The following is a 13,224-nucleotide window of genomic DNA, read 5'->3' on the forward strand; positions in this document are numbered from 1 at the left end:
TACATTCTAATATAACCCAATTGGAGTAGCATTAACTTACGATTATACATGAGGCAAGTGGTTCTGAAACCTCTCCTCGAGGACCCTCAGACATTTTAACAATTGTGTTGTAGCCCTGAACTATTTTACCTGATTGACCTATTGAAAAGGGCTTGATGATTAGTTGACCAGTTGAATCTAAGCTGGGGAATAGTTCAAATATATGGAACGGCTGGGCGTCCAATAGGAGAGGTCGGAAAACCTCTGTTAGCCTACACAAGTTATACATCATCTATAAAATTAGAAAAATAGTAAGTATCTTACCCTGAGAAAGTCAGCAACCAACACCAACTCTACATATCTGGTCTGAGGTAGATTACGTTTTCTCTGTTAAGAAGAAGAAATGAAAGAGAGGTCTAGGTGAGACTGGTACATCCATGCACCTCCATGCTTAGTGTGACAGACATCCAGCACCTTCCCCCTGAAAACACTATATCTGTTACATTCACCTCCATGCTTAGTGTGACAGACATCCAGCACCTTCCCCCTGAAAACACTATATCTGTTACATTCACCTCCATGCTTAGTGTGACAGACATCCAGCACCTTCCCCCTGAAAACACTATATCTGTTACATTCACCTCCATGCTTAGTGTGACAGACATCCAGCACCTTCCCCCTGAAAACACTATATCTGTTACATTCACCTCCATGCTTAGTGTGACAGACATCCAGCACCTTCCCCCTGAAAACACTAATATCTGTTACATTCACCTCCATGCTTAGTGTGACAGACATCCAGCACCTTCCCCCTGAAAACACTAATATCTGTTACATTCACCTCCATGCTTAGTGTGACAGACATCCAGCACCTTCCCCCTGAAAACACTAATATCTGTTACATTCTGCCATGCTGTTTAATGGAAACATCCCAACCCGTAACAGTGCCGTCATCGAGAGGGAAGGGTCGAAAGACGAGTGACTCTCAGTGCGCGACGTCTCATTGGTCACTCCACAGACAAAGGGCTCCGATTGGCTGTGCTCCAGGCGGTAGAGGAGGTGCTCGTTGTTTGTCGAATGCTTGACTGGTTCCAACCCATAACTCTGGTTGCCAAGGAGAATGACACCCCTACGAAGAAGAAGTACAACAGACGGATTCACAAATCAATGCTGACAAATGACTTTTCATTCACAAGATCACCACAATGGTTTAACAGTAGAAGTAGAGGACTGGGAAAGTCAGGATAACTGGTTAGACAAACCAGTAAACTATTATAGGACTGGGAAAGTCAGGATAACTGGTTAGACAAACCAGTAAACTATTATAGGACTGGGAAAGTCAGGATAACTGGTTAGACAAACCAGTAAACTATTATAGGACTGGGAAAGTCAGGATAACTGGTTAGACAAACCAGGAAACTATTATAGGACTGGGAAAGTCAGGATAACTGGTTAGACAAACCAGGAAACTATTATAGGACTGGGAAAGTCAGGATAACTGGTTAGACAAACCAGTAAACTATTATAGGACTGGGAAAGTCAGGATAACTGGTTAGACAAACCAGTAAACTATTATAGGACTGGGAAAGTCAGGATAACTGGTTAGACAAACCAGTAAACTATTATAGGACTGGGAAAGTCAGGATAACTGGTTAGACAAACCAGTAAACTATTATAGGACTGGGAAAGTCAGGATAACTGGTTAGACAAACCAGGAAACTATTATAGGACTGGGAAAGTCAGGATAACTGGTTAGACAAACCAGTAAACTATTATAGGACTGGGAAAGTCAGGATAACTGGTTAGACAAACCAGTAAACTATTATAGGACTGGGAAAGTCAGGATAACTGGTTAGACAAACCAGTAAACTATTATAGGACTGGGAAAGTCAGGATAACTGGTTAGACAAACCAGTAAACTATTATAGGACTGGGAAAGTCAGGATAACTGGTTAGACAAACCAGTAAACTATTATAGGACTGGGAAAGTCAGGATAACTGGTTAGACAAACCAGGAAACTATTATAGGACTGGGAAAGTCAGGATAACTGGTTAGACAAACCAGGAAACTATTATAGGACTGGGAAAGTCAGGATAACTGGTTAGACAAACCAGTAAACTATTATAGGACTGGGAAAGTCAGGATAACTGGTTAGACAAACCAGTAAACTATTATAGGACTGGGAAAGTCAGGATAACTGGTTAGACAAACCAGTAAACTATTATAGGACTGGGAAAGTCAGGATAACTGGTTAGACAAACCAGTAAACTATTATAGGACTGGGAAAGTCAGGATAACTGGTTAGACAAACCAGGAAACTATTATAGGACTGGGAAAGTCAGGATAACTGGTTAGACAAACCAGTAAACTATTATAGGACTGGGAAAGTCAGGATAACTGGTTAGACAAACCAGTAAACTATTATAGGACTGGGAAAGTCAGGATAACTGGTTAGACAAACCAGTAAACTATTATAGGACTGGGAAAGTCAGGATAACTGGTTAGACAAACCAGTTAACTATTATAGGACTGGGAAAGTCAGGATAACTGGTTAGACAAACCAGGAAACTATTAGAGAGGACTGGGAAAGTCAGGATAACTGGTTAGACAAACCAGGAAACTATTATAGGACTGGGAAAGTCAGGATAACTGGTTAGACAAACCAGTAAACTATTATAGGACTGGGAAAGTCAGGATAACTGGTTAGACAAACCAGTAAACTATTATAGGACTGGGAAAGTCAGGATAACTGGTTAGACAAACCAGTAAACTATTATAGGACTGGGAAAGTCAGGATAACTGGTTAGACAAACCAGTAAACTATTATAGGACTGGGAAAGTCAGGATAACTGGTTAGACAAACCAGGAAACTATTAGAGAGGACTGGGAAAGTCAGTATAACTGGTTAGACAAACCAGGAAACTATTATAGGACTGGGAAAGTCAGGATAACTGGTTAGACAAACCAGGAAACTATTATAGGACTGGGAAAGTCAGGATAACTGGTTAGACAAACCAGGTAACTATAAGAGGACTGGAGAACTTCCTTGTTAAGAGACACTTCAAGCCCTCTGATTGGAACACTGGATGTGGAACACAACCCCTATGTACAGGTCTACAACCCCTATGTTCAGGTCTACAACCCCTATGTACAGGTCTACAACCCCTATGTACAGGTCTACAACCCCTATGTACAGGTCTACAACCCCTATGTACAGGTCTACAACCCCTATGTACAGGTCTACAACCCCTATGTACAGGTCTACAAATACACAAGCATGTGGTCCTCTGTAGTTCAGTTAGTAGAACATGGTCCTCTGTAGTTCAGTTAGTAGAACATGGTCCTCTGTAGTTCAGTTAGTAGAACATGGTCCTCTGTAGGTCAGTTAGTAGAACATGGTCCTCTGTAGGTCAGTTAGTAGAACATGGTTCTCTGTAGTTCAGTTAGTAGAACATGGTCCTCTGTAGTTTAGTTAGTAGAACATGGTCCTCTGTAGGTCAGTTAGTAGAACATGGTCCTCTGTAGTTAGTAGAACATGGTCTTCTGTAGTTCAGTTAGTAGAACATGGTCCTCTGTAGTTCAGTTAGTAGAACATGGTCCTCTGTAGTTCAGTTAGTAGAACACGGTCCTCTGTAGTTAGTAGAACATGGTCCTCTGTAGTTAGTAGAACATGGTCCTCTGTAGGTCAGTTAGTAGAACATGGTTCTCTGTAGTTCAGTTAGTAGAACATGGTCCTCTGTAGTTAGTAGAACATGGTCCTCTGTAGTTCAGTTAGTAGAACATGGTCCTCTGTAGTTCAGTTAGTAGAACATGGTCCTCTGTAGTTAGTAGAACATGGTCCTCTGTAGTTAGTAGAACATGGTCCTCTGTAGTTAGTAGAACATGGTCCTCTGTAGTTAGTAGAACATGGTCCTCTGTAGTTAGTAGAACATGGTCCTCTGTAGTTAGTAGAACATGGTCCTCTGTAGTTCAGTTAGTAGAACACGGTCCTCTGTAGTTCAGTTAGTAGAACACGGTCCTCTGTAGTTCAGTTAGTAGAACATGGTCCTCTGTAGAACATGGTCCTCTGTAGTTCAGTTAGTAGAACATGGTCCTCTGTAGTTCAGTTAGTAGAACATGGTCCTCTGTAGGTCAGTTAGTAGAACATGGTCTTCTGTAGAACATGGTCCTCTGTAGGTCAGTTAGTAGAACATGGTCCTCTGTAGGTCAGTTAGTAGAACATGGTCCTCTGTAGTTCAGTTAGTAGAACATGGTCCTCTGTAGTTCAGTTAGTAGAACACGGTCCTCTGTAGTTCAGTTAGTAGAACACGGTCCTCTGTAGTTCAGTTAGTAGAACACGGTCCTCTGTAGTTCAGTTAGTAGAACACGGTCCTCTGTAGTTCAGTTAGTAGAACATGGTCCTCTGTCGTTAGTAGAACATGGTCCTCTGTAGTTAGTAGAACATGGTCCTCTGTAGTTCAGTTAGTAGAACATGGTCTTCTGTAGAACATGGTCCTCTGTAGTTCAGTTAGTAGAACATGGTCCTCTGTAGTTCAGTTAGTAGAACATGTCCTCTGTAGTTCAGTTAGTAGAACATGGTCCTCTGTAGTTCAGTTAGTAGAACATGGTCCTCTGTAGTTCAGTTAGTAGAACATGGTCCTCTGTAGTTCAGTTAGTAGAACATGGTCCTCTGTAGTTAGTAGAACATGGTCCTCTGTAGTTAGTAGAACATGGTCCTCTGTAGTTAGTAGAACATGGTCCTCTGTAGTTAGTAGAACATGGTCCTCTGTAGTTAGTAGAACATGGTCCTCTGTAGTTAGTAGAACATGGTCCTCTGTAGTTAGTAGAACATGGTCCTCTGTAGTTAGTAGAACATGGTCCTCTGTAGTTAGTAGAACATGGTCCTCTGTAGTTAGTAGAACATGGTCCTCTGTAGTTAGTAGAACATGGTCCTCTGTAGTTAGTAGAACATGGTCCTCTGTAGTTAGTAGAACATGGTCCTCTGTAGTTCAGTTAGTAGAACACGGTCCTCTGTAGTTCAGTTAGTAGAACACGGTCCTCTGTAGTTCAGTTAGTAGAACATGGTCCTCTGTAGAACATGGTCCTCTGTAGTTCAGTTAGTAGAACATGGTCCTCTGTAGTTCAGTTAGTAGAACATGGTCCTCTGTAGGTCAGTTAATAGAACATGGTCTTCTGTAGAACATGGTCCTCTGTAGGTCAGTTAGTAGAACATGGTCCTCTGTAGTTCAGTTAGTAGAACATGGTCCTCTGTAGTTAGTAGAACATGGTCCTCTGTAGTTAGTAGAACATGGTCCTCTGTAGGTCAGTTAGTAGAACATGGTCCTCTGTAGTTAGTAGAACATGGTCCTCTGTAATAAAGTTAGTAGAACATGGTCCTCTGTAGGTCAGTTAGTAGAACATGGTCCTCTGTAGGTCAGTTAGTAGAACATGGTCCTCTGTAGTTCAGTTAGTAGAACATGGTCCTCTGTAGTTCAGTTAGTAGAACATGGTCCTCTATAGGTCAGTTAGTAGAACATGGTCCTCTGTAGTTTAGTTAGTAGAACATGGTCCTCTGTAGTTCAGTTAGTAGAACACGGTCCTCTATAGGTCAGTTAGTAGAACATGGTTCTCTGTAGGTCAGTTAGTAGAACATGGTTCTCTGTAGGTCAGTTAGTAGAACATGGTCCTCTGTAGTTCAGTTAGTAGAACACCGTCCTCTATAGGTCAGTTAGTAGAACACGGTCCTCTGTAGTTCAGTTAGTAGAACATGGTTCTCTGTAGTTCAGTTAGTAGAACACGGTCCTCTGTAGTTCAGTTAGTAGAACACGGTCCTCTGTAGTTAGTAGAACACGGTCCTCTGTAGTTCAGTTAGTAGAACATGGTCCTCTGTAGTTCAGTTAGTAGAACACCGTCCTCTATAGGTCAGTTAGTAGAACACGGTCCTCTGTAGTTCAGTTAGTAGAACATGGTTCTCTGTAGTTCAGTTAGTAGAACACGGTCCTCTGTAGTTCAGTTAGTAGAACACGGTCCTCTGTAGTTAGTAGAACACGGTCCTCTGTAGTTCAGTTAGTAGAACATGGTCCTCTGTAGTTCAGTTAGTAGAACACCGTCCTCTATAGGTCAGTTAGTAGAACACGGTCCTCTGTAGTTCAGTTAGTAGAACATGGTCCTCTGTAGTTCAGTTAGTAGAACAAGGTCCTCTGTAGTTCAGTTAGTAGAACACGGTCCTCTGTAGTTCAGTTAGTAGAACACGGTCCTCTGTAGTTCAGTTAGTAGAACACGGTCCTCTGTAGTTCAGTTAGTAGAACATGGTCCTCTGTAGTTTAGGGTTAGTATTATTATATATAAGTGAATGAGAGACAGACCTGAGGTCAGTAGGTACTGAGGGTTAGTATTATTATATTAGATATAAGTGAATGAGAGACAGACCTGAGGTCAGTAGGTACTGAGGGTTAGTATTATTATATTAGATATAAGTGAATGAGAGACAGACCTGAGGTCAGTAGGTACTGAGGGTTAGTATTATTATATTAGATATAAGTGAATGAGAGACAGACCTGAGGTCAGTAGGTACTGAGGGTTAGTATTATTATATTAGATATAGTGAATATGAGAGAGACCTGAGGCCTGAGCAGGTGCTGAGGGCGACCAAAGATTCTTCATGATCCTCCACATCCCCATGGTAATAACAATGGACCTGCAACACACACACACACACACACCTATAAACAGGCATGTCATTTAAAAACACCACGTGGAAATATACAGCCATAACGTACAGTATCAGTCAAAAGTTTGAACACCTACTCATTCAAGGGTTTTTCTTTATTTTTACTATTTTCTACATTGTAGAATAATAGTGAAGACATCAACTATGGAATAACACATGGAATCATGTAGTAACCAAACAAATCACAATATATTTAATATTCTTCAAAGTAGCCACTCTTTTCCTTGATGACAGCTTTGCACATTCTTGGCATTCGGACCCCGCGGGACACCCCACCCAGCTCGTCAGTCCCCCTCCCACCCCACCCAGCTCGTCAGTCCCCCTCCCACCCAGCTCGTCAGTCCACCTCCCACCCCACCCAGCTCGTCAGTCCCCCTCCCACTCCACCCAGCTCGTCAGTCCACCTCCCACCCAGCTCGTCAGTCCCCCCTCCCACCCAGCTCGTCAGTCCCCCTCCCACCCCACCCAGCTCGTCAGTCCCCCTCCCACCCCACCCAGCTCGTCAGTCCCCCTCCCACCCAGCTCGTCAGTCCACCTCCCACCCAGCTCGTCAGTCCCCCTCCCACCCCACCCAGCTCGTCAGTCCCCCTCCCACCCCACCCAGCTCGTCAGTCCACCTCCCACCCAGCTCGTCAGTCCACCTCCCACCCAGCTCGTCAGTCCCCCTCCCACCCCACCCAGCTCGTCAGTCCCCCTCCCACCCCACCCAGCTCGTCAGTCCCCCTCCCACCCCACCCAGCTCGTCAGTCCCCCTCCCACCCAGCTCGTCAGTCCCCCTCCCACCCAGCTCGTCAGTCCCCCTCCCACCCAGCTCGTCAGTCCCCCTCCCACCCCACCCAGCTCGTCAGTCCACCTCCCACCCCACCCAGCTCGTCAGTCCACCTCCCACCCCACCCAGCTCGTCAGTCCACCTCCCACCCCACCCAGCTCGTCAGTCCACCTCCCACCCAGCTCGTCAGTCCACCTCCCACCCAGCTCGTCAGTCCCCCTCCCACCCAGCTCGTCAGTCCCCCTCCCACCCAGCTCGTCGGTCCACCTCCCACCCAGCTCGTCAGTCCACCACCCACCCCACCCAGCTCGTCAGTCCCCCTCCCACCCAAGTCTCCCCTTTCCAATCCACACAATGTCATTCTGTAATGTAGTCTCTGCCACTTACATCAGGTTTAGGATATGTAGGCGTCAGATTCCCACCGGCATCATGGGAAAACTGAACAAAGCTTTTGGATAAAAACTCTCTGATGACAAAAGAAGAAATACACTGATCACTCCACAAGAATAGAATTGTGTGACCTTAAGGTCATTACCAGTACGTAAGGTCACCACTAGTACGTAAGGTCATTGCCAGTACGTAAGGTCATTGCCAGTACGTAAGGTCATCACCAGTACATAAGGTCATTACCAGTACATAAGGTCATCACCAGTACATAAGGTCATCACCAGTACATAAGGTCATCACCAGTACATAAGGTGATCACCAGTACATAAGGTCATCACCAGTACATAAGGTCATCACCAGTACATAAGGTCATCACCAGTACATAAGGTCATCACCAGTACGTAAGGTCATCACCAGTACGTAAGGTCATCACCAGTACATAAGGTCATTACCAGTACGTAAGGTCATCACCAGTACGTAAGGTCATTACCAGTACGTAAGGTCATTACCAGTACGTAAGGTCATTACCAGTACGTAAGGTCATTACCAGTACGTAAGGTCATAAGGTCATTGCCAGTACGTAAGGTCATTACCAGTACGTAAGGTCATTACCAGTACGTAAGGTCATAAGGTCATAGCCAGTACGTAAGGTCATTACCAGTACTTAAGGTCATTACCAGTACGTAAGGTCATTACCAGTACGTAAGGTCATTGCTAGTACGTAAGGTCATTGCCAGTACGTAAGGTCATTACTAGTACGTAAGGTCATTGCTAGTACGTAAGGTCATTACCAGTACGTAAGGTCATTGCCAGTACGTAAGGTCATTACTAGTACGTAAGGTCATTGCTAGTACGTAAGGTCATTACCAGTACGTAAGGTCATTACCAGTACGTAAGGTCATTACCAGTACGTAAGGTCATTACCAGTACGTAAGGTCATCACTAGTACGTAAGGTCATCACTAGTACGTAAGGTCATTACCAGTACGTAAGGTCATCACTAGTACGTAAGGTCATCACTAGTACGTAAGGTCATAAGGTCATCACTAGTACGTAAGGTCATCACTAGTACGTAAGGTCACTAGTACGTAAGGTCATTACTAGTACGTAAGGTCATCACTAGTACGTAAGGTCATCACTAGTACGTAAGGTCATCACTAGTACGTAAGGTCATCACTAGTACGTAAGGTCATCGCTAGTCCGTAAGGTCATTGCTAGTACGTAAGGTCATTGCTAGTACGTAAGGTCATCGCTAGTACGTAAGGTCATCGCTAGTACGTAAGGTCATCGCTAGTACGTAAGGTCATCACTAGTACGTAAGGTCATCACTAGTACGTAAGGTCATCACTAGTACGTAAGGTCATCACTAGTACGTAAGGTCATCACTAGTAGGTAAGGTCATATGGTCATTACTAGTACGTAAGGTCATCACTAGTACGTAAGGTCATCACCAGTACGTAAGGTCATCACCAGTACGTAAGGTCATTACTAGTACGGAAGGTCATCACTAGTACGTAAGGTCATCACTAGTACGTAAGGTCATCACTAGTACGTAAGGTCATTACCAGTACGTAAGGTCATCACTAGTACGTAAGGTCATCACTAGTACGTAAGGTCATAAGGTCATCACTAGTACGTAAGGTCATCACCAGTACATAAGGTCATCACCAGTACGTAAGGTCATCACTAGTACGTAAGGTCATCACTAGTACGTAAGGTCATCACTAGTACGTAAGGTCATCACTAGTACGTAAGGTCATCACTAGTACGTAAGGTCATCACTAGTACGTAAGGTCATCACTAGTACGTAAGGTCATAAGGTCATCACTAGTACGTAAGGTCATAAGGTCATTACTAGTACGTAAGGTCATTACTAGTACGTAAGGTCATCACTAGTACGTAAGGTCATAAGGTCATTACTAGTACGTAAGGTCATTACTAGTACGTAAGGTCATAAGGTCATTACTAGTACGTAAGGTCATTACTAGTACGTAAGGTCATCACTAGTACGTAAGGTCATCACTAGTACGTAAGGTCATTACTAGTACGTAAGGTCATTAGGTCATTACTAGTACGTAAGGTCATCACCAGTACGTAAGGTCATTACTAGTACGTAAGGTCATTACTAGTACGTAAGGTCATAAGGTCATCACTAGTACGTAAGGTCATCACTAGTACGTAAGGTCATTAGGTCATTACTAGTACGTAAGGTCATTACTAGTACGTAAGGTCATCACTAGTACGTAAGGTCATCACTAGTACGTAAGGTCATAAGGTCATCACTAGTACGTAAGGTCATCACTAGTACGTAAGGTCATCACTAGTACGTAAGGTCATAAGGTCATTACTAGTACATAAGGTCATAAGGTCATCACTAGTACGTAAGGTCATAAGGTCATCACTAGTACGTAAGGTCGTAAGGTCATCACTAGTACGTAAGGTCGTAAGGTCATCACTAGTACGTAAGGTCATAAGGTCATCACTAGTACGTAAGGTCGTAAGGTCATCACTAGTACGTAAGGTCATAAGGTCATCACTAGTACGTAAGGTCATAAGGTCATCACTAGTACGTAAGGTCATCACTAGTACATAAGGTCATAAGGTCATCACTAGTACGTAAGGTCATAAGGTCATTACCAGTACGTAAGGTCATCACTAGTACGTAAGGTCATAAGGTCATCACTAGTACGTAAGGTCATAAGGTCATTACATACGTGTTCTTTTGTAGATGTAGGAAATGTTCCTTGTTGTCAATGATCAATGAATAAGAACGTTCCTCGGGTTCTTCAGTCTGAAATGAGTTCCAACACAACACAGTCACATGAAAATACACCCGTGGTCATTTACCATCATGTGTCTAACCACGAGTTGGGAGACCTGTAGAGGAAACCTTACCTTTCCCCAGTCAGGACGTCTGTCGGCATTTCTTGCCCATCTCCTGTGAATAAGCTGAGGCTTTACAACCGTGTAGCTGGAGAGTTTAGCTGTTTGTCCATTGAAAATATCTGAAAAGGGTAGAAAGAACAGCCATGAACTAGTGGCCAACTCGTGTTCCAACGGCCAACTCGTGTTCCAACGGCCAACTCGCGTTCCAACGGCCAACTCGCGTTCCAACGGCCAACTCGCGTTCCAACGGCCAACTCGCGTTCCAACGGCCAACTCGCGTTCCAACGGCCAACTCGCGTTCCAACGGCCAACTCGCGTTCCAACGGCCAACTCGCGTTCCAACGGCCAACTCGCGTTCCAACGGCCAACTCGCGTTCCAACGGCCAACTCGCGTTCCAACGGCCAACTCGCGTTCCAACGGCCAACTCGCGTTCCAACGGCCAACTCGCGTTCCAACGGCCAACTCGCGTTCCAACGGCCAACTCGCGTTCCAACGGCCAACTCGCGTTCCAACGGCCAACTCGCGTTCCAACGGCCAACTCGCGTTCCAACGGCCAACTCGCGTTCCAACGGCCAACTCGTGTTCCAACGGCCAACTCGTGTTCCAACGGCCAATGTCCTGAATGGCCAAGATGACACACAGCCAAAGTCTAACCGGCCAATCAAACAAAACAGCTAATTCATCAAGTAAAAAACAAATCAATCTACTGAAATGTGTCAATGATGACATACTGGCATGGTCCCAAGTTAAATAAATGAGTGGAAAACCTGATGCATTGCTGAGTAGAGGTGACTCATGAGGTGCCGTCAACATTGAAGCCGACCTGAAAGGTGAATGGAGACGGACTGATCTACAAGTTACCTTGCATCATAAATACAGGGCCTCACAAGTCTCCTTGTATTGTGTTACAACGTGGCATTCAAATGGTTCATTGTCTTTTTTTATATAAACTATCTACACAAAATACTCTGTCAGAGTTTATTTTCTAATTATTTTAAAAAGATTAATAGAAAATAAAGTCTTTGCATAAGACTCCTTGAATCAATACATGTTAAAAAACAAGTCTCTAAGAGTGATTCCAGCTGAGTCTTTCTGGGTAAGTCTGCGAGTCTTTCTGGGTAAGTCTCTAAGAGTGATTCCAGCTGCGAGTCTTTCTGGGTAAGTCTCTAAGAGCGATTCCAGCTGTGAGTCTTTCTGGGTAAGTCTCTAAGAGTGATTCCAGCTGCGAGTCTTTCTGGGTAAGTCTCTAAGAGTGATTCCAGCTGCGAGTCTTTCTGGGTAAGTCTCTAAGAGCTTTACCACACCTGTATTGTGCAATATTAGCCATTATTCTTTAAACTCTGTCAAGATGTTGGGAATCACAGCTAAACAGCAGTTTTAAAGTCTTGCCATTGATATTCAAGTAGATTTAAGTCAAACCTGTAACCTGAGTGGCCAACGTTCACTGACTTCTTGGTAAGCAACTCCAGAGTAGATGTGGCCTTGTGTTTTAGATTGTCCTGCTGAAAGGTGAATCCCTCTCCCAGTCTCTGGTGTAAAACTGAAGCAGGTTTTCCTCTAGTAGATTTGCCTGTGCTTAGCTCAATCTTATTTATTTTTATTCTGAAAAACTCCCTAGTCCTTAACGATGTCAAGCATACCCATAACATGATGCAGCCTCCACCACCATGCTTGAAAATAAGGAGGCAATCCCCCTCCCATCCCATCACAAAAAAACATATTTCTCAAATTTGATGCTAAATTTTTTTTTACATCACTGTTTGTGAGCATTTCTTCTTTGCCACGATAATTCATCCACCTGACAGGTGTGGCATATCAAGAAGCCGAATAAACAGCATGATCATTACACAGGTGCACCTTGTGCTGGGGACAATAAAAGGCCACTAAAATGTGCAGGTTTGTCACACAACACAATGCCACAGCCATCTCAAGTTCTGAGGGAGCGTGCAATTGGCATGCAGGAATGCAGGAATGTCCACCAGAGATGTTGCCTGAGAATGTTATGTTAATTTCTCTACCAAAAAAATGCCTCCAACATTGTTTTAAAGAATTTTGCATTACGTCCAACCGGCCTCCCAACTGCAGACCACGTGTTACCACACTAGCCCGGGACCCCCAACAGCCCGGGACCCCCACCAGCCCGGGACGTCCACATCCGGCTTCTTCACCTGCGGGATCGTCTGAGATCAGCCACCCGGACAGCTGATGAAACTGAGGAGTATTCCTGTCTGTAATAAAGCCCCTTTGTGGGGGAAAAACTCTCTCTGATTGGCTGGGCTTGGCTCCCCCGAGTGTGGGCCTATGCCCCTATGGCCGAGCCCCTGCCCAGTCATGTGAAATCCATAGATGAGGGCTGTAATTAGGACTGATTTCCTTATATGAACTGTATCAAAGTAACATCATTGACATTGTGGCATATAGTTATGTCTTGTTTAGGCTGCTATCTTAATTGAAATAAACTTCTGTGAGGGGGAAATAATTTGCCACATTAAC

The 13,224-nt window shown here is 44.3% G+C and overlaps 1 protein-coding gene across 2 annotated transcripts in view; it reads right to left on the reverse strand.

The window, feature by feature from the left end:
• The window catches only part of adam9b (ADAM metallopeptidase domain 9b), a 45,609-nt gene that overhangs the window by 30,644 nt on the left and 1,741 nt on the right, over positions 1-13,224 (reverse strand). For both annotated transcript variants that reach the window (XM_031813159.1, XM_031813158.1), the window contains exons 2-7: positions 10,740-10,849; positions 10,559-10,635; positions 7,846-7,924; positions 6,580-6,656; positions 916-1,108; positions 304-366 (exon numbers count right to left, since the gene is read on the reverse strand). In XM_031813159.1, the coding sequence (XP_031669019.1) occupies positions 304-366; positions 916-1,108; positions 6,580-6,656; positions 7,846-7,924; positions 10,559-10,635; positions 10,740-10,849 (599 nt within the window). The remainder of the gene's footprint in view (positions 1-303; positions 367-915; positions 1,109-6,579; positions 6,657-7,845; positions 7,925-10,558; positions 10,636-10,739; positions 10,850-13,224) is intronic.

Source organism: Oncorhynchus kisutch, unplaced genomic scaffold, assembly GCF_002021735.2.
Source record: "Oncorhynchus kisutch isolate 150728-3 unplaced genomic scaffold, Okis_V2 Okis04b-Okis11a_hom, whole genome shotgun sequence".
Classification (NCBI taxonomy): Eukaryota; Metazoa; Chordata; class Actinopteri; order Salmoniformes; family Salmonidae; genus Oncorhynchus; species Oncorhynchus kisutch.